The sequence below is a fragment of the Prionailurus bengalensis genome, chromosome E4 (assembly GCF_016509475.1).
Source record: "Prionailurus bengalensis isolate Pbe53 chromosome E4, Fcat_Pben_1.1_paternal_pri, whole genome shotgun sequence".
Taxonomy (NCBI): Eukaryota; Metazoa; Chordata; class Mammalia; order Carnivora; family Felidae; genus Prionailurus; species Prionailurus bengalensis.
In genome coordinates this window covers 68,744,247-68,765,951 of record NC_057360.1, presented here as the reverse complement: position 1 = coordinate 68,765,951, position 21,705 = coordinate 68,744,247, and the positions used below count along the sequence as shown (strand labels likewise).

Here is a 21,705-nt window from a genome sequence, read left to right as displayed (position 1 = left end):
GTTCCTTCGCTCTTGGACTAGGAATAGACTCCTTTTTCAAAACCCTGATTTCGGTTATGTTTTGGATCAGTACTTCACATACCTCTAGCTTCTCCAGAACTCTGTCCACCCCCAGCACTCTTATCTCCCCGACATCCTGTCTGTGGCTAAGAACCAATTCTGACTGGTTGACGTAAAAGGCTGGGATGAAAGGAATGAGGGTTCTTTGCATTCCGTTCTTGCTGCGTTCACTGACCAGTGTGGCCCACCCGTAGACGGAGGTGTCAGCCATGCTCAGGGCCTGGAGCAGCCCTTCTGACTGGGGTCGGACCTTGATCAGGCAGACATAAGCACCTGAAAAAAAGATGAAAAACTGGGCAGGAAGGTTCAGAGGCTCTACTGAGCTGACTTAGAATAGGAAGCAAATTCAGAAGAAAACGTGAACTCCACTTTGCCCGCTATTAGCGGACTACTGGCCACTGGTGAGGAGGATGCCAGAGGAAAACACAGTCCCCGGCACCCACAGCTGAACTGGTTGCATAAGTCAACATATCAGGGAGTAGTAAATACCACAGTGCAAACAGGGACATTAAGAGGATATAGAATGAAGTAATAACCAAGGGCAGCTGAGATCAGGAGAGGGTCTGTGAAAGACGCTTTGTGCGTGGTTTAGACATGTCTCCGTCAAACCATATCTCGATGGCCTTACTTCTGGCAATAGTATTGTTCTAGTTACCCATGCTCAAACTCCGTTGTCTTTTGACAGATACCCTTTCCTTCATTCCTATATCCAGTCGTTCTCCAAATCTCCCTATAACTCATCCTCCGAAATGTCTCTGACGCCTACCCCTCTGTTAGTCCCCCCCTGTGACTCTGGGCTGCCACTTCATCAGTTCATGCCTGGGTTACTGCAGTGGCCCCTTCACGGCCTCCCCTCCTTGCCTCCCACTGCTCCGTCTCCATTCTGTGTCCTGCCAAGCTCCGGGCTCTCTGTTGCCTGGGATATCCTGGCCTCTTCATACCTAGCTCACTCCTCGTCACCTTTCCACAGGCCCTTTCTCTGTAAAACCAAACTCTAACCCTCCCTCCCCCATCTAAGGAGTCAGATGCCCCTCCCCCTTCGGACTCTGCAGCATCCCGTGTGGTCTCTATTCTGTGATGGATCACCCTGTGCAGCACTAGTGACGGTACAAAGCCCTGTCTTGCTCCCTGTTGTACATCCAGCACCTGTCCCGGCACCGGCTGTTCTCAGTGCCCACCGGTGTGCTGAGTGAGCCTGCCTTCAGTAGCTGCTTGTTACTCGCACGGCACTGCTGGCCTTGCGGGACAGGCGCCTGGGCTGTAGCACTATCCTACTTGTGCCTGTGCTTGACACAAATCCTCATCTTACATCAGTTGATTTATATGAAACCATTCCAATGTCATGCCTATTTCTACTTCGTGCTAGTTCATGTACTCTGCTTGGAACATCCTTCAGTTCAACAATAAACATTCAAACACTGCTACTTGCTGGGGATAAAAAGCCCAGCAGTAACAGGGACCAGCAAAGAAGAAAACAGTAAATGACAAAAGAAAAGCACAGGGTGGGTGTTCTAGGGACGTGTTGAACATAATTGGATGGAGTGAACAAAAATGTCGCTTGAGAAAGGTTCCACAGTTCTACAGCAGATGAAACTGTAAAGTATAAATGCAATCCAGTAAGAAGTGATGACTGTACAAAGATGGGAACAAGGGCACCAGACTCAAGGGATGGGACCCACCTCTTTCCATGCTGAAACCTGCATGGACATGGAAGACTTTGCTTGCTGGAATGTCTAGCAAAGTATTACTGAACTGCACATGGCACACCACAAGGGTCTCAGGAAGAAGTATTGTTGTAATGGCCAAGGCCTGACTGGAGGTACAGGACCCTAAGAAGCAGAGAAGAGGTAAAGAGGTGTCATAAGAATTTATAAAAGAGGAGACATATAGAAGCAGTAGCTTGATTTTATTTATTTTTTAATTAAAAAAATTTTTTTAAAATGTTTTATTTATTTGAGAGACAGAGCATGAACGGGGGAGGGTCAGAGAGAGAGGGAGACACAGAATCCGAAGCAGGCTCCAGGCTCTGAGCTGTCAGCACACAGCCCAACACGGGGCTCAAACTCACGGACTGTGAGATCATGACCTGAGCTGAAGTCGGACGCTCAACTGACTGAGCCACTCAGGCGCCCCAGCAGTAGCTTGATTTTAAAAAGGGATTGGGGGGGGGGGGGCGGTGCACCTGGGTGGCTCAATTGGTTAAGCATCTGACTTCGGCTCAGGTCATGATCTCACAGTTTGTAAGTTCGAAGCCCACATGGGGCTCTCTGTTGTCAGCACAGAGCCCACTTCATATCCTCTGTCCCCCTCTCTCTGTCCCTCCCTTGCTCTCACGTGTTCTCTCAAAAATAAACATTAAAAAAAAATTGAAAAAACTGGACGCCTGGGTCGCTCAGTCAATTGAGCGTCTGACTCTGGCTCAGGTCATGATCTCACAGTTCACAACTTCGAGTCCTGCATCAGGCTCTGTGCTGACTGCTCGGAGCCTGGAGCCTGCTTCAGATTCTGTGTGTGTGTGTGTGTGTGTGTGTGTGTGTCTCTCTCTGCCACTCCCCTGCTCATGCTCTCTTTCTCTCTCTCAAAAATAAACATTAAAAAAAATTTTTTTAAGGGGTGAGCATCTGGCTGGCTCAGAGGAGTGTGTGACTCTTAATCTCAGGATTGTCACAGCCCCGTTTTGGGTGTAGAGATTAAATAAATAAAAGCAAAACAAAACAAAACTTAGCAAGGGGCGGCTGGTGGGTGGCTCTGTAGGTTAAGCAATACGCAACTGGCTCTGGACTTCGGCTCAGGTCATAATTACACGGTTTGTGCCCCGTACTGGGCTCTGTGCTGACAACTCAGAGCCTAGAGCCTGCTTCCAATTCTAGGTCTCCCTCTCTCTCTTTCCCTTCCTCACTTCTGCTCTCTCAAAAATAAATGTTAAAAAAATTTTTTAATAAAGTTTTATAGACAGTAAGTATGTTTTGGACATCTCTCCTTGGTTTTGAGTGTTCTCTTACCAACCCCCCCCCAAAAAAAAGAGTGAAAGGATTTATGTGGACTTTGAGTGGAGCAGATCTACACTTCTGCCACCAACTTGTTGACTTGTTACCTTATATACGTAACTTGCTCTTAAGACTCAGTATTTCTCTTTTTTTTTTTTTTTTTTTTTTTAACGTTTGTTTTTTGAGAGAGACAGAGTGTGAGCAGGGAAGGGGCAGAGAAAGGGAGACACAGAATCCGAAGCAGGCTCCAGGGCTGAGCTGTCAGCACAGAGCCCGATGAGGGGCTTGAACTCCAGGACTGCGAGATCATGACCTGAGCCGAAGTCAGACGCTCAACTGACTGAGACACCCAGGCACCCCAGTATGTCTCATCTTTAAAATGATGATAGGGGCACCTGGGTGGCCCAGTTGGTTGGGCATCCAACTTCAGCTCAGGTCATGATCTCGCAGTCCGTGAGTTCAAGCCCCGCGTTAGGCCCTGTGCTGACAGCTCGGAACCTGGAGCCTGCCTTGGATTCTGTGTCTCCCTCTCTCTCTGCCCCTCCCCTGCTTATGCTCTCTCTCACTCTCAAAAATGAATAAATGTTAAAATTTTTTTTTTAAATGATGATAATTGGGACGCCTGGGTGGCTCAGTCGGTTAAGTGTCTGACTCTTGATTTTGGCTCAAGTCATGATCTCATGACTTGTTTGTGAGACTGAGCTCTACATCCGGCTCAGTGCTGACAATGTGGAGCCTACTTGGGATTTTCCCTCTCTCCCCCTTCTCTCTGCCACTCCCCGCGCCCCCCCCCCCCCCCCGCTCATGTATGCGCATTCTCTCTCTCTCTCAAAACAAATAAACTTTTAAAAAATGATGAATACTACATAAGATTGTTAAATGAGATAAAAATATATAAAAGTTGCTAACACAGCACCTAGAATCTACTAGGAGTTTCTTGTATTTTAGTTTTCTTTCCTCCCCACCCTGTTTAAAAAAATTTTAATTTTTGTTATTATTACTTTAAGTTTATTTATTTATTTTGAGAGAGAGAGTGCAGGAGGTGCACAGAGATAAGGAGAGAGAGAGAATCCCAAGCAGGCTCTGCAGTCAGTGTGGAGCTCAATGCAGGGCTCGAACTCACAAATGACAAGATCATGATATGAGCTGAAATCAAGAATCAGATGCTAAAGCAAGTGAGCCACCCAGGCACCCCTATTTTTTTTTAAGTAATCTCTACGTCCAAGGTGGGGCACGGACTCAGGACCCCGAGATCAAGAGCTGCATGCTCTACTGACTGAGCCAGCCAGGTGCCCCCTCCCCCCGCCCCACCTTTTTTGACAGCAAACTGTAACAAATTGAAAAAAATTGTGTCCTACGTCTTATCCCAAACTTATTAAATTTCGGGATGGAGCCTAAGACTGTATTTTTGAAAAATTTCCTTGAGTAACCTTGAAAATCAGCCATGTTTGGAAATCCCTGGTTTAGGCCACCTCCTATTCTCAGGCACGATTATAACTACAAAGAAAAGAGACGAGGCTGCGCCTATTTCAAAACCTGATATCCAGTCATTTTGTGATACCCAGTCATAGGTATCAATGATTTATTTGTTGAGGTGGAGTCAATTTTCAAATAGAAGGAAATCTGGATTACTCGTCAAAGGGGTAAATGAATTGAAGGAGGATGGGAAAGATGGAAACAATCACCCAGGCCTATAAAGAGACTCCTGACCTTTGAGATTAGCACCATTTCTGCCAGTGGTGATGAAAAGCTTAAACACCGCTGAACTGGGGCTATTGGTGAGGTAGGTCTTGAGGTCATAACTGAGCGTCAATCTTGATGATGCATTGACCACCACCTGTCGGCAAACCAAAGGAAAATCTGTACTTAAGTTCTTAGAAAATCTTGTTTCCTCCCCCTCCACTTTTCATAACTCATTCAGCCAAAAAGCATCTGGTTCACACAAGTGCAAACTGCCCTTCCACTTCATTACATATCTGAGAACCACAACATCTGTTCACTTTTGAGAAGAAAAAAACATTTTTTTTTCTAAAAGATCTTTATTCATTATTCCGTTTGACATCTTCCCTCCGTAGGACTTCCTATTAAAATTCCTTTGTGCTTAAAAATAACATTTTTAGGGGCGCCTGGGTGGCTCAGTCAGTTAAGTGTCTGACTTTGGCTCAGGTCATGATCTCACAGTTCGTGAGTTCGAGCCCCACGTCGGGCTCTAGGCTGACAGCTAGGAGCCCGGAGCCTGCTTCCTATTCTGTGTCTTCCTCTCTTTCTGCCCCTCCCCCACTCACATTCTGTCTCCAAATAAATAAATAAATAAATATAAAATAAAATAAAATAAAATAAAATAAAATAAAATAAAATATTTTTTTTATTTTTATCTTTTCAACGTTTATTTATTTTTGGGACAGAGAGAGACAGAGCATGAACGGGCGAGGGGCAGAGAGAGAGGGAGACACAGAATCGGAAACAGGCTCCAGGCTCTGAGCCATCAGCCCAGAGCCCGACGCGGGGCTCGAACTCACGGACCGCGAGATCGTGGCCTGGCTGAAGTCGGACGCTTAACCGACTGCGCCACCCAGGCGCCCCAATAAAATAAAATATTTTAAAAATTGGGGCACCTGGCTGGTTCAGTCCATGAAGTGCATGACTCTTGATTGGGGGGTTGTGAGTTTGAGTCCCACATTGGCTATACAGAATGCTTAAAAATAAAATCTTAAAAATAAACACATAATAAAATGCCTTTGAAGACAAGTGCAACTTTCTTCAGAGTGTTCTCTCTTGCATATAATCTCAACCTTTTCTGAAACTTCAAAGTCCTTTACTTCTTTCAATATATGTGTAATGTTCTGTCTTATCCTGCAGGTATTTTTATTGTTGTTAAAAATCACTCCTATTAGAATCTAAGTTCTTCAACTGAGATTATAGTTTAACTTTGTATATCCTTGTACTGTGCTTTGTATTTAAGGCAAATGTTTAATGATTACAATGAGAGAAGATAAAGATGACCCCTTCCCCCAAAAAATCTTCAACTTAAAGATTTATAATCTTGTCATTATATGTCATTATTTATGACATTATATCATCTTAAATGTATATTTTAACACAGTCCCCTCAGTACCACCATAGTTTCTTGTTTTTTCAAATGTTCAAGGACCTTGAAACCAACTTAGTTACATTAAATGCTCAGTAAGGGAAGTCTTGTCTTTTTCATCTTTGTGTTCCAGAGCCCAACACAGGGCTGACACAGAAGAGGCCTCAATGAGTGTCTGTTAGCGAATAATTACGTGAGGATTACTCAAAGTACACAAACGAGGATATCGAGATCTTCTGACTTCTTTGTAGCCTCTGACAGCACAGACCAGTCCCTCCCTTGCCTTTTGTGACCCCTTTCTCTCTGCTTTCCTAATACAGAGATGTTTCTCAATCTCCTTCTCAAATTATCTTCTCATGCTGCCTCTGTCCCAGCTCTCTTATCTGCCCATGATACAAGTTCTCTTTAGATGTTATCTGATTTTCCCTCTCTACCTTTATAAACTTTTGCCAAAGTCATCCTGATTTATTCACCGGTCTTCAAACATCATCTATCTTTGTCTTTGCACATCTATGCCTGTAGTCTAAAATGCCTTTTCTTGAATGCCTGGGTGGTTCAGTTGGTTGACTGTCTGACTTTTGATTTTGGCTCTGGTCATGATCCCAGACTTGTGGGATAGAGCCCTAACTCAGGCTCCACACTGGGCTGGGTGGGGAGGAGGCTTGAGATTCTCTCTCTCTCTCCCTCTGCCTCTCTCCCCTGCTCGTGTTCCCTCTCTCTAAAATAAAAAAAATTTTTTTTTAAAGAATAAAATGCATTCTCTTCAAAAAATAAAAAAATTACAATTTTTTAAAATTAAAATATAAATCAAATGCCTTCTCTTTTATCTGCCAGACAGATTCCTAATTGTCAAGACTCAGTTTGTTTTTATTTATTTTTGTGTGTGCCATGATTCAGATCTCAAGATTCAGTTTAAATGTCACTTCATTTTTTTTTTTTTAAAGCTGTACACCAAGAGTTACACACTCCCTCCCTCCTGGAAATATGAGAACCCCTCCACTTTTAGAAAATTTGCTTTAAGCCCTATTGCTTTTATGAAAGAAAGAAATCTGAAGAGGATTTTTTGCTTTTACAAAAAAAGGCAAAAACAGCCTTCAGCATTTGTTTTGCAGCAAGCCGTGCAGAGGCGGCAGCACAGACAAGCCCCTCCCTGGGAGCTACCGCAGACAAGCCCTCCCCAGGAGCCACACTTAGCAGCTCAGCATTCAGCCCTGTAGCTTTGAACTGAGCATCTCTGCTTTATCTCAATGTGTTTTGTGCATCCGTCACCAAGATGTGTGCTAAGCAATCAGGAAAGCCTAAGAGAGGGGCGTCTGGGCGGCTCAGCTGGCTAAGCATCGGACTTCGGCTCAGGTCATGATCTCGTGGTCCGCGAGTTGGAACTCTCATCGGGCTCTGTGCTGACAGCTCAGAGCCTGGAACCTGCTTTGGATTCTGTGTCTCCCTCTCTCTCTGCCCCTCCTATGCTTGCGCAGTGTCTGTCTCTCTCAAAAATAAACAAACATTCCAAAAAGAATGAAATCTTGCCATTTGCACCTACGTTGATGGAACTGGAGGATATTATGCTAAGTGAAATTAGTCAGTCAGAGAAAGACAAATATCATATGACTTCACTCATATGAGGACTTTAAGAGACAAAACAGAGGAACATAAGGGAAGGGAAACAAAAATAATATAAAAACAGGGAGGGGGGACAAAACATAAGAGACTCTTAAATATGGAGAACAGAGGGTTACTGGAGGGGTTGTGGGAGGGGGGATGGGTTAAATGGGTAAGGGGCTTTAAGGAATCTACTCCTGAAATCATTGTTGCACTATATGCTAATTTGGATGTAAATTAAAAAATAAATTAAAAATTCTGAAAATAAATAAACATTAAAAAAGAAAGAAAAAGAAAAGCCTAAGAGAATTGGGTTTTTTTGTTTTTGTTTTTTTGGTCTGGGAATGCTCAAACATTTTTTTCTATATAAATAAATGGTAATTGCTTCTTTGCTTTATGCCATTTCTGGCTTACAAAATGTTTCACATGGGGGTGCCTGGGTGGGTCAGTCCATTGAGCCTCCAACTCTTAGTTTCCACACAGATCATGATCTCATAATTCACAAGATGGACGGCCCGGAGCCTGCTTGGGATTCAATCTCCCTCCTTCTCTCTGCCCCTTTCCCCGCTCACAGTCTCTCTAAATAAATAAATAAACTATCAAAAATCCCCACAAAATGTTTCACAGAAAACTGTACTTTCAGATACTGGGGGAAACCTGTACTTTCTTCACTTGGCTTCCAGGACACCGATATCTGAGTTTTTCTCCTACTTCCCTAGTTGTTTTTTTACTAAGTCCCTCTTGTTGGTTACTCTTCCTTTCTCAGAGTTCTCAATTCATTGGAGTGCTCCCAGAGCACTTGTACCCTCCCTTTATTTACATTCACTTCTCTCAGCGATCACAGGGCTCTGTCCTCTCTGCATCAGTGACTCCCAGCCTTTACATCCAGCTATGTCACACATCCATTTGACATCTAGTAGACCCTCCACTTTACATGCCTCAGACAGACTCTTCTCACCAAGACTGTTTCACCTGCATTTCAAGTAATGGCAATACTGTCCTTTTAGTTATTCAATCAAAAACCTGAAGTCATTTTTTAAAGTTGATTTTTTTAATTTACATCCAAGTTAGTTAGCATATAGTGTGACAATGATTTCAGGAGGAGATTCCTTAATGCCCCTCCCCCATTTAGTCCACACCCCCCCCCACATCATTTTTTTTTTTTCTTAAACCTGAAGTCATTCTTGATTCTCTCGCACTCATTACATATAATCTGTCAGGAAATCCTACTGGCTCTACCTATAAAGTACACTTAGAATCTCATCAACTTCTCACCCTTCCTGTTAACAGCCTGGTCCCTGGTCCATCATCATATCTCACCTGGACCACTGCAAGAATAGCTTCTCAGCTTCAACCCTTGCCCCTATGTTCAAGTACCAACCAATAGCAAAGTTGATATTTTATTTTTAGGTTTATTTATTTTGAGAAAGAGAGTGTGAGCAGGGGAGGGGCAAAGAGAGGGAATCTGCACTGACAGTGCAGAGCCTCATGCGGAGCTGAAACTCACAAATGGTGAGATCATGACCTGAGCCAAAATCAAGACTCGGAAGCTTAACTGACTGAGCCCCCAGGCACCCTACAGTGATATTTTAAAGTATAAGATCACACTAGTCATTTTTCTGGTTAAGAATCCTTTTATTTATTTTGTTCCTGGTTAAGAATCCTAATCACTAATAGCTTTGTGTTCCAATAACATTTTCTAGCTGGCTTTATATTTGACATGTGAGTGTATTTCTTTTCCCAGGATGCTTTTTTATTTAAAAGATTTTATTTTATTCAAAAAAATTTTTTAAAATATTTATTTATTTTTGAGAGAGACAGAGACAGAATGTGAGTGGGTTAGGGGCAGAGAGAGAGGGAGACACAGAATCCGAAGCAGGCTCCAGGCTCTGAACTGTCAGCACAGAGCCCCATGCAGGGCTTGAAGTCACAAGCTGTGAGATCATGACCTGAGCCGAAGTCGGACGCTCAACCGACTGAGCCATCCAGGCGCCCCTTATTTTATTTTTTTTAAGTCATCTCTACACCCAACATGGGGCTCAAACTCACAACCTCAAGATCAAGAATCACATGCTCTATTGACTGAGCCTGCCACGCATCCCCCCACCACCAGATGTGTTTTCTATATGCATATTCCTAAATATGGAAATAGTCATCCTGGCCTTGTTAGGGTTACCTCGCGATATGTTTTCACCACTCCTGGGATGTCATGAAAGACTGTTGCTACTCCTGGCCTCCTGGCCACTCCCACTCCAGTGCCAGTGTCTGTCTGCAGAATGTTGTCAGCAGAAATCATCCATATCCCAGGTTCACCTAGGAAAAAAACAAGAGAAAGCACATGGCCGCAAACTCGGATGTAACTTGGTGGTCACTCTAAGAGTATTCAGATTCCCAGTCAGTAGACCATTCAAGCACACAGATATCTCTTCCTAGGAGGAACATCCAGCTTTGAAGAGAACTTTATTTTCTGAATGTCAGGCTCCCCTTCATGTACCATCAAACCCACAAAATAAAACAAGAACTACTGACCTTCAGAATCATAGAAGGAGCTACTTAGTTGGAGACCTTAACTGTTCTCCTTAGGAAAAAGAAAAACTCTTTATACACACAGGGGTAATTCTCTTTCAGTTACTGGAGGACAGCACTGCAAGACTGCAGGAGAGAAGTTTTGTTGCTTTGGCTTAAGTCTCAAGGTGGCAGAGGAACACAACCTTGAGTTTGTGTTAGATCACAGATCCCAGCATTTGGTCATCCATAGGCAGTATAGATTCAGGATGCCCAATTAATTCCAGAATGGAAGACAGAGGGACAATCCTGACAAAACCCAGCAAAGGGGTAAAGTGAAAGTGTTGTTTCACTGACAAGAGATGAACAATCATCTCTTGATGATTTGTAACTCTTTCAATCCTAAAGCAGGGTTAGCTCACTGGCCCTAGATTAGGTGTTAGTAGTGATTCCTTGCAAATCAGTCATTATGGGACTGGGGGGCCTGACCTGGGCTGAATGGCCGCCCCCTGTATCAAGCCCTAAATATACAGAGTCTGGCCCCACATCACATCACAGTACTCAAACACATGTATCCACAGTTCCCAGAAGAGTTTACAAAGCCAAACCCATACCATCCCTGCCGGTCCAACTTGGATGGATGATTTCAATGTACACAGGCAGGGTCCACCACTTTGCAGTGTGCTTTCTGTAAACCCAGAGAATCAATACTCACTTCCTAACCAAAGACTGATCTTCCTGAACTCAACAGTACTTCTGAGGACAGAAACGCTTTGCTGATGACCAGTATAGTTCAGCCCAGTACGAGGCCAAACCTTATTAGAGTGAGGATATATTTAAGAGTTAGGCCTTCAAATGTCCCTCACAAAGCTGTGTGCTCAGTCAGTTCTTGGAACTAAAGCCTTATTGCCCTTTCTTTCCTTTTTTTTTTTTTTAATTTTTTTTTTCAACGTTTATTTATTTTTGGGACAGAGAGAGACAGAGCATGAATGGGGGAGGGGCAGAGAGAGAGGGAGACACAGAATCGGAAACAGGCTCCAGGCTCTGAGCCATCAGCCCAGAGCCCGACGCGGGGCTCGAACTCACGGAGCGCGAGATCGTGACCTGGCTGAAGCCGGACGCTTAACCGACTGCGCCACCCAGGCGCCCCACCCTTTCCTTCCTTTTATTTCATCCTTTACTGCTCTTCAATTTATCAATTATCCTCCTTCAGAAGCTGGGAATGGGGGAGAAGGCAAGGTAACTGTAACGTCTACATGGTAATATAGCAAGTTATGTGTTCAGGAGGTGCATGATCCATATTCCTGGCTGATTTCTAATTGGCTGGCCTCTGAGAAATGGGCAGTAAACAGATCAGTTAACATGTACACAATTTCTTATTTCTCAGAGAGGCCCTCAGATTTTTAAAGATTTTATTTTTTTAAGTAATCTCTACACCCAACGTGGGGCTCGAATTTATAACCCCAAGGTCAAGAGCTGTATGCTCTACCAACTGAGCCAGCCAGGCGCCCTTAGGTCCTCAGATTTAAAATCATTTTGAGGGGTGCCTGGGTGGCTCAGTCGGTTAAGCATCCGCCCTTGGCTCAGGTCATGATCTCGTGGTCCATGAGTTCGAGCCCTGCGTTGGGCTCTGTGCTGACAGCTCAGAGCCTGGAGCTTGTTTCAGATTCTGCATCTCCCTCTCTCTCTGGCCCTCCCCCGTTCATGCTCTGTCTCCCTCTGTCTCAAAAATAAATAAACGTTAAGAAAAAATTTTAAATCATTTTGAAAAAATTGTCTAAGGAATGAGTGCTTTCTCATCCTGTCGACTGTACAGTTAAGAAAGGGAAGGTGTCCGGACCGTCATGGTTGAGGAGGTGAGTCCTGAAGCAGATGACGTCTCCAACCAAGGTGTGCTGGGTGTCTGGTTCGATGGCGTGCTCCACAGCAACAGGGACATAATCTGCCACACCTGGGTGCCTCCGGTCCCAGATTCCCAAAAGCGTCACCCCCGTGCTCACGGCCTGAGCCATGTAAGTGTAGTTCCCACTCCCTGGCCCAATCAGGAGCAGATCATCTCTGAAAGGAAACGAGAAAGGCAGACGTCTCTGAAAATCACAGTTAGGACACAGTTCTGGTGGCAGAGCTCTGCGCACAGCATTTTCTGTTCAACAGCTCAAAGGTTCAGAAGGAATTCTTTTTTAAGTTTTTTATTGATCTAAGTGGCCTCTATACCCCACATGGGGCTCGAACTCACAACCCTAAGATCAAGAGTCACGTGCTTTACTGAGCCAGGCAGGGATCCTGAGAAAGAGTTCTATGGTGGAGGGCAAGCAAGGGGTGGCCAGGGGTCAGGTCTATTACCTTCATACACAGAGTAGCCAGTAAGCCCCCTTTTTTAAATTAAGAATTTGTTTTCCAGTACAGCTTTTTCCCTTTTTTAAGTTTACTTATTTATTTTGAGAGAGAGTGCGTGCAAGTGGGGGAGGGGTAAGGAGGGAGGAGAGAGGATCCCAAGCAGGCTCCTTAGCACAGAGACTGACGTGGGGCGCGATCCCCCAAATGGTGAGATCATGACCTGAGCCAAAATCAAGAGTCAGACGCCCAACTGAATGAGTCACCCAGGCGCCCCTCCAGTACAGCTTTTGGTAATAATACTCCAACCAGCTCCCTATGGGAGCTTTGTGTGAAGTAGGGCTTGACAGACTCAAGACACCCTGAAATTATTCATTAACCAGCCAACACCATCCTGGTGTTTTCCATCCTAATGAAAAAAATAAAGATCAGATTCTGAGTAGAGAGCACGACAGGAATTTACTGGAGTTACACCGTATAACCCTAGCCCATCCGCACAACTTCTACCACAGCATGCACACCACTCCTTTGGCCCCACACCTGTTCAGAGCCAGATGAAGCTGGGTGTTGTGTGTGTGGAATTTCTCTCCGATGCTGTTATAAAACTGGACAGTGAAGGCGAGCGACACACCCACAGGAAAGGCTGCCAGAGTCCTCCCGCGGGCTGTGTACAGCACAGGTCGGCTGCTCATCCGCAGGTACGTCACTGGTGCCACCTGCGGGGGAAGGACCATTGGAGAGGAGCAGTGACGGATGAAGTTAACAGTCCGCAATAAACGGTGTGCTGCTTTCACGGGAAGCAGCTCCTGACGTGAGAGGACTTAAATCAGAGTAGTAAGAAATGGGACAGTACAGGAAATGGCTCCTTAGTTCTCAAAGCTGCAGGAGTGTGGAGAGAAGCTGGAGCTTCCTGAGGAAAAGACTGCAGACACTTCACCTGTTTTGTGCAGAGGGCTCCTCCATACTGATTGCTACAGAACTGATCATTTACCAAGAATACTGTAGCTTGGGTTTTCACACTGTGCGAGATAAGGTGTGAAGCAGCGAAGAAGCCCAGCTTTGCACCCCCCGCCCCACCCTTCAGAGCCTCATTTAACCATGCTAGGTCTCAGATTTACTATCAGTTCAGTGCAGATAGTGATGCTGATCTCACAGGGTTTCTGTGCTAGTCAGAAGAGATTAACACACATGAGAGAACACAGTGGCTGGAATATGGGAGGTATTTGATGCTTACAAAATACTTTTTTGTGTGTTAGACTAAATTTTTAAATTCTAATATCAAAGCCTAATTTTGATAGCAATAGCTCCACCCTTCTCCCACATCCTTTTGCCAAAGCTGCTCAGAAGTGTGCCAAGTTGAGGCTAATCCCTTTTGTGGCAAGGCCTCTAAAGACCACTTTAATTTAATGGCCTGTACCCACATCAAGAGTGTCTTATCTTCCAGTTTGTTCTGACTTCCAGAGAAGTTTCTAGTTCTCAAACCAGGAAATCTGCCTCTCAGGCCATGGTAATTACTTCTATTTTTGTGAGTAAGTCCTTGAACTCACCTGAACTCCAGTTATGGTTGTTTGGTTGACTCCAAAAGGTTCTACAGAAGTGACTTCCAACACGGCAGTGCCTGCAATGGAACCGGCTTTCAGAAGCCCTTCACCATCCTCCTCGATGACAGATGAATTAGGGAAGCACCTGAGAACACGGGAACTCACAAAGGCGGCCCCTTCTCTAGGGAACAAATGGAACAAGTAGCATCTCTTGGGGGCTCTGACCAGAAAGAAAGGAGTAGGGATTGCCAGGATCCCCGTTAGAGGCTGTACTCTGAGGAAAATGCCTGCCATTCTCCATGTTATGTGCTCATTTGTTCCTTAAGCAAAAGTCTGCCTTTGGATTATGCCCGTGTCTTTTATTTTATTTTATTTTATTTTATTTTTTTATTATTTTTAGGTTTTATTATTTATAAAAAAATTATTTTAATTTACATCCAAGTTAGTTAGCATATAGTACAATAATGGTTTCAGGAGTAGAATCCAGTGATTTATTCCCCACATACAACACCCAATGCTCATCCCAACGAGTGCTCTCCTTAATGCCTATCACTCATTTAGCCCATGCCCCCACCCAGACCCCCCCTTCAACCCTCTGTTCTCTGTATTTAAGAGTCTCTTATATTTTGCCCCCTCCCTATTTTTATATTATTTTTGCTTCCCTTCCCTTATGTTCATCTGTTTTGTATCTTAAATTCCACGTGTAAGTGAAGTCTTTCTCTAACTTCGCTTAGCATTATACAATCTAGTTCTATCCATGTTGTTGCAAATGGCAAGATTTCATTCTTTTTGACTGCCAAGTATTACTCCATTGTATATATGTACCACATCTTCTTTATCCATTCATCTGTCGATGGACATTTTAGCTCTTTCCATACTTTGGCTATTGTCAATAGTGATGCCATAAACATTGGGGTGCATGTGCCCCTTTGAAAGAGTATACCTATCCCTTGGATAAATTCCTAGTAGTGCAATTGCTGGGTCGTAAGGTAATTCTATTTTTAATTTTTTGAGGACCCTCCATACTGTCTTCTAGAGTGGCTGTACCAGTTTGCATACCCACTAACAGTGCAAAAGCGATCCTCTTTCTCCCCATCCTCGCCAACATCTGTTGTTGCCTGAGTTGTTAATGTTAGCCATTCTGACAGGTGTGAGGTGGTATCTCATTGTGGTTTTGATTTGTATTTGATGATGAGTGATGTTGAGCATTTTTTCATGTTTCTGTTAGTCATCTGGACGTCTTCTTTGGAAAAGTGTCCATTCATGTCTTTTGCCCATTTCTTCACTGGATTATTTGTTTTTTGGGTGTTGAGTTTGGTAAGTTCTTTAGAGATTTTGGATACTAACCCTTTATCTGATATGTCATTTGCAAATATCTTCTCCCATTCCATCAGTTGCCTTTTAGTTTTGCTGACTATTTCCTTCGCCGTGCAGAAGCTTTTTATTTTGATGAGGTCCCAATAGTTCACTTTTTGCTTTTGTTTCCCTTGCCTCTAGAGACGTGTTGAGTAAGAAGCTGCTGCAGCTGAGGTCAAAGAGGTTTTTGCCTGCTTTCTCCTCTAGAATTTTGATGGCTTCCTGTCTTACACTTTAGGTCTGCCCATGTCTTTAAAAATCAAATCCCATCACATATTTATCATTAAAAAATTATTCAGCTAAAAGGACTGAAAACGGGTATTCAAACAAATAGTTGTATGTGAATGCTCGTAACAGCACTATTTGCAACAGCCAAAAGGTGAAAACAACCCAAATGTTTGACAACAGATTAAAGGATAAACTAAAGATGTTATATCCATACCATGGAGTATTACTTAGTCATAAAAAAGAATGAAATACTGATACATACTATAATGGAAACGAGCCTCGAAAACATGCTAACTGAAAGAAGCCAATGCAAAAGGTCACACACATGCTGCATGATTCCATGTAAGTGAAATCCACATTCATACAGTGGTTGCCAGAAGCTGAGAGGGTGGGGGAAGACAGGGAGTGACTGCTGATGGGTGATCCTGTGGTGATGATGAAAATATTTTGGAACTAGAGAGAGGTGTCGGCTACACAATACTGTGATACACTAAATGCCACCAAACTGTCCACTCTAAAATGGTTAATTTGATGTTACATGAATTTCCCTTCAACTAAAAAAAAATTATTATTTGTGTTAGAAAAATCACCTAGAAGGCAACAGGTTTTTTCCATGTTCAATGTTTTCCCGAGGGTAAGGTTAACAACCTGGCCTGCCCTTCTCCATTCTCCTCACCTGTTGGTGTGCAGTCTGAGCTGGGAATTCATGGGCATCAGAATTCGCTCAGGCTGGCACTCTGGAAAGAACAGTTGGAGTTTTTCAAACACCTATAATGAGAAAATGAGTTCTTCCTCATTTCCGGAGAAGACAAATGGTGACCTCTGCTCACAAACTGACAACTACAAACCCACATCCACCTCACTTCAGCACAGTCTAAGGGTCCATCCACGACGCTCCTTTCCAAATGAGCCACACTTCAAACATACCTCGGTATTCTTTTTTTTTTTTTTAATTTTTTTTTTAACGTTTATTTATTTTTGAGACAGAGAGAGACAGAGCATGAATGGGGGAGGGGCAGAGAGAGAGGGAGACACAGAATCGGAAGCAGGATCCAGGCTCTGAGCCATCAGCCCAGAGCCTGACGTGGGGCTTGAACTCACGGACCGTGAGATCGTGACCTGAGCTGAAGTCGGACGCTTAACCAACTGAGCCACCCAGGTGCCCCATACCTCGGTATTCTACAGCACAAATCTAGTATTAGTCCTGCTTCCGACAATATTCACATGGACCACATTCCCTGTATCACTTAGATATTAAGTATTAAAATAATTCTGAATTTTCTAATTTTAGCTCCGGTAACCCGAATACAGATTTGAGAACATAAAACCTATAATAACAAATTAGCAAAGGACACTATTCAGGTTTTCTACCTCCTAGGAAAGTGCTCTTTCCTCTGCCCCTCACCGAACCAGAGAAACAAAGCCAAAATAAAGGAAAAAAATAGAAAAAGAAAAAAAAATCAGGCCCAAATTGAGAGGTAAACAAACTTATTCGCCCCCCATAAATGACAATTTTTCTTTTGAACTCTAACAACAACCAGGCCAGTTAGCTTTCAGCCTGAGAACACCTGTAGAAACCAACTGTCTGTGTTTCCACACCTTCCCGGAATTTAGGCTTAAATCTCCTTCTAAATCTGTGAATATAGCTAAGTGGATGATATCATAATATCCGTGTTAGGCAGAGCAGTTCAGAAATGAATCCCTCTTTAGTTATTATGGTTTCATATCCCATGTTCATTGTGTGGGGAGTTGAGGAGAGTGCATGTTCTACACTTTCTATTTATTTATTTTTAATTTACATCCAAGTTAGTTAGCATAAAGTGCAATAATGATTTCAGGAGTAGATTCCAGTGATTCGTCCCCTATGGGTTGTTTTTTTTTTTAATTTTTTAAATGTCCTATTATTTACTTTTGAGAGAGAGATGGAGAGAGAGAGAAATGGGGGCAGAGAGGAAGGATTCATCCCCTATGTTTAACACTCAGGCTCATCCCAACAAGTATCTTCCTTAATGCCCTTTAGCCATTTAGCCCATTCTCCCCCCACCCCACAGCTCCTCCAGCAACCCTCAGTTTGTTCTCTGTATTTGAGAGTCTCTTATGTATTGTCCCCCTCCCTGAATGTTCTACACTTTCTAATAGCAATACTTATATAGACACAATTAGCAAGAATGACAAAGATCTAGAACTATAAGCCTGTTCTAGGGCTCCCTCTAGCAATTTCTCTACCTCTATCCAGACCAAGCTCCTCATGGATGATAAGAGAGTAGAACCTTCTTCTCCTTGACATGTAAAAATAAGATTTAGGTTTGGGAGCTTACCAGTATCTGAACTTCATCAGACAGTTCCAACAAATCCCCCTCAAGCTGCCCAGAGGAACTGTTCATACAGCGGACAGTGACTTTGATACTGGTCCGACCAGCTGCTTTTGTGTGGACAACCATTGCAAAGTTATTCTCTACTGGGAGCTGTAGGAAAACCTAGAAAACAGAGATGGATTAAGAAATAGTCATTAATTAGGGCACCTGGGTGGTTCAGTTGGTTAAGCATCTGAGTTCAGCTCAGGTCATGATCTCGCTGGTTCGTGGGTTCCGGCACTGCATCAGGGCCTGTGCTGACAGCTCAGAGTCTGGAGCCTGCTTTGGATTCTGTGTCTCCCTCTCTCTCTGCCCCTCCTCCGCTTGTGTGCTCTGTCCGTCTGTCTCTCTAATATAAATATTTAAAAATTAAAAAGAAAAGAAATATTCATTAATTATCACTGCACACTTCCCTCTGTGTTGTAACAATAAGGAAAACAGATGCTAGATACGTCTATAGAAAAGAACTAGGGTACCGACGATTATTCTCAGTGTTATTTCTTTTCAAATTCCCAACAACACAGGAACTCCTAAAGTGAACTCTGTGTATAGCACTCACCTAATTCTGGCAAGCCTCTGTGAGAAGCTCATGTTATCTTCAAGTTCATCCATGGACAGAGGAATGGAATGAAGGAAGAGTCCCTAAATAGGTTCAGACAGTAGGGCCTGAATTGGGAGAAATGAGGCAATATACCCTCCGGAGCTCAGAGTGGTGGCAAGGAAGCAAGAGGATGAGAAGGAAAGTTCGGGCTTTAGGGCAGTGCTCACACTAGCTGACTGTCTCCCACGGCTTCACTCACCATTCTGGCCCAGACTGGACAAGGCCGTCGGGAAGGCAGGGCCGACACTAAGGCAGGTGTTGAAGTGGACACCTGCCTACCTTTCGGGCACTTGCTTCCAATCCTCTCTCTCCTGCCTTTTTGTTGTCCAGAGCCCTCAAGACCTTTCTTCTAGCTCTCTTTACTCACACAGAGTCCCAAGTTCCAAAATCACCTTTCCCTCCTCCCCTATATAAAAATTCCTTTTTCTTATATGCAGATCTCAATCAGTTGTCTGGAAGGAAGTCTTATGCTAAAGCAAAGTGGTTTATAATGATCTACATGGCGACACCACAGTACAGGCCGCCTCCCACATGAGGGGCGCTGGAGACCTTTCTCTTCCCATTTCACCCCTTGGTTCGCCTGTGCAGGGTCTAAGGAAGGAGGGGAGACTGTGTGGCTCTCAATCATTTCTTCTTTTGGAGGAGAGTGGTGCTTCATTTAAAAAAAATTTTTTTTTTAATTTCTTTTTAAAGTTTTTATTTATTTATTTTGAGGGAGAGAGAGCAAGGGAGGGGTGGAGAGGGAGAGAGACTCCCAAGCAGGCTCTATGCCATCAGTGCAGAGCCCAATGTGGGGCTCGAACCCATGAACCGTGAGATCATGACATGAGCTGAGGTCAAGTCAGACACTTAACCGACTGAGCCACCAGGCATCCCTGAGTGGTCCTTTAGATAAAGTTGGAGGAAGGGAGATGTAGGACAGATGCAGAGGCCCAGGCCACCCCGTTCTCACACAACCCCTATTTGCTAGTCAAGAAAAAGAGTCGAATCCCTGTTCAGGACTCTGCCCAACTGCATACAGTTTCCTCTCTCCTCATTCCAAGTATAACTAGGCTCAGGGGACTCCATGACAGACAGGAGGTTCCCTAGACTACAGATCTAGGAATATTTTCAGAAGAGCTGCAAATAGATTTTGTAGCTGTTTTTTAGACTTCTCTTTTCTTTTTAGCTGGCTCCAGAAATACCTTATTAATCGTAGCTCCTGTAACCCCTCTGTTCTCTCCCAAGTCTACCTCTACCTCTGATTCTTCATTCTTGTGGGTACTGAGTCAGGACCTACTGGGTAACCTGGCCACAGGTTCTTCCTTCCAAGGACCTGGGTGGCTGCTTCTGTGCCCAGACCACCTCGGGCAGGCTCTCTCGAACTGATGTTCAGGTGACAGTGGGTAAAGTAGCATCCACCTTTTTCTTTTTTTTCTTTCTCAGGTTTCTGATTAAGGCTTAATGCTATGTGCATTAACACATCAAACATATTTTCTTTTTTTAAGTTTATTTATTTTGAGACACACATACACAGAGAGAGAGGCGGGGGGGGGGGGGGGGGAGAGAGAGAATCCCAAGCAGCCTTCACGCTCAGCACAGAGCCTGATGTGGGGCTTGAACCCACAAGCCGTGAGATCATGACCTGAGCTGAAATCAAGAGTTGGACACATCACTGACTGAGCCACCTGGGCGTCCCATCAAAGCTATTTATCACCAAGTAGAGGCTCACCTCAGACACACTGCAGGTTCAGTCCCAGACCACCACAATAAAGTAAATATTGCAATAAAGTAAGAAAATGAATTTTCTGGTTTTCCAGTGCACATAAAAATTATGTTTCTAGGGGCGCCTGGGTGGCGCAGTCGGTTAAGCGTCCGACTTCAGCCAGGTCACGATCTCGCAGTCCGTGAGTTCGAGCCCCGCGTCGGGCTCTGGGCTGATGGCTCAGAGCCTGGAGCCTGTTTCCGATTCTGTGACTCCCTCTCTCTCTGCCCCTCCCCCGTTCATGCTCTGTCTCTCTCTGTCCCAAAAATAAATAAACGTTGAAAAAAAAATTAAAAAAAAAATTATGTTTCTACTATACTATAGTCTATTAGGTGTACAATAAATAGAATTATGTCTAAAACAATATATATATATCTTAATTAAAATACTTTATTAAAAAATTCATACCTCCGAATGCCTGGGTACCAGATCCAATACATCTCTTTTGCTCATGGACCAATGGAATGTGAGTCCGGGGTTGGCATTGCTGAAGGAGAAAGGAGTCTGGGTACTGGTCACTCCCAGAACATAAACTGGCATCTGAAAAGAAGTGGGGCTGTGCTGTACTGCTGTAAGCCCTGCCCAGCTGGCACTGCGTTCCGGAAGGCACTGAGAATGGAGTCACCTGACTGACCTCAGTCGCTGTGATGAGTCGAGTGGCAGGTGCAAGGATCCTAACAGCCCGTAGCTGAACCACCTCAATGTGTACTTCATCCTGTTCAACAGGGAAGCAAGCTTGGACTACAAGGGGCTGTCTGTGCAGTGGGCAGAGATGCTTACAATAACTACTCTGTGCTTATTTGGGGCATTCAACAACAACAACAAAATATGCTATAGATTGTTTTTGTTCCCTAAACAATTTCTTTCTTTTTTTTTAATGTTTATTCATTTTTGAAAGACAGAGAGAGACAGAGTACAGCAGGGGTGGGGCGGAGAGAGAGGGGGAGCACAGAATCAGAAGCAGGCTCCAGGCTCTGAGCTGTCAGCACAGAGTCTGACGCGGGGCTCGAACTCACGGACCGGGAGATCATGACCTGAGCCGAAGTCGGACGCTCAACCGACTGAGCCACCCAGGCGCCCCCCCTAAACAATTTCTTAAGGATAGGGACTATGTCTTATAACAATGCCAAATACTCTGTGTTTTTGTGGGTTTTTTTTTTTATATACTGAAGATTACATATTTCCTACGCTTGGTTCAGAGGATGTCAGGTAAAGGACTCAAAAGGGTTTTCCTGGGTTGCTGACACCCTCCTCATCACCACCCCACACCCCCAATATGGTTCCCAGCTGGAAAAGTAGAAGCAGAGC

At 44.1% G+C, this 21,705-nt stretch overlaps 1 protein-coding gene across 6 annotated transcripts in view; it reads right to left on the bottom strand.

The window, feature by feature from the left end:
* The window catches only part of NUP210L (nucleoporin 210 like), an 86,575-nt gene that overhangs the window by 4,932 nt on the left and 59,938 nt on the right, over nt 1–21,705 (bottom strand). For all 6 annotated transcript variants that reach the window (XM_043568506.1, XM_043568508.1, XM_043568511.1 and 3 more), the window contains 11 exons: nt 21,032–21,112; nt 20,806–20,937; nt 18,017–18,175; nt 16,375–16,466; nt 14,121–14,295; nt 13,114–13,289; nt 12,080–12,297; nt 9,911–10,047; nt 4,758–4,884; nt 1,740–1,889; nt 83–333 (listed from right to left, as the gene is read on the bottom strand). In XM_043568506.1, coding sequence (XP_043424441.1) covers nt 83–333; nt 1,740–1,889; nt 4,758–4,884; nt 9,911–10,047; nt 12,080–12,297; nt 13,114–13,289; nt 14,121–14,295; nt 16,375–16,466; nt 18,017–18,175; nt 20,806–20,937; nt 21,032–21,112 — 1,698 coding nt within the window. The remainder of the gene's footprint in view (nt 1–82; nt 334–1,739; nt 1,890–4,757; nt 4,885–9,910; nt 10,048–12,079; nt 12,298–13,113; nt 13,290–14,120; nt 14,296–16,374; nt 16,467–18,016; nt 18,176–20,805; nt 20,938–21,031; nt 21,113–21,705) is intronic.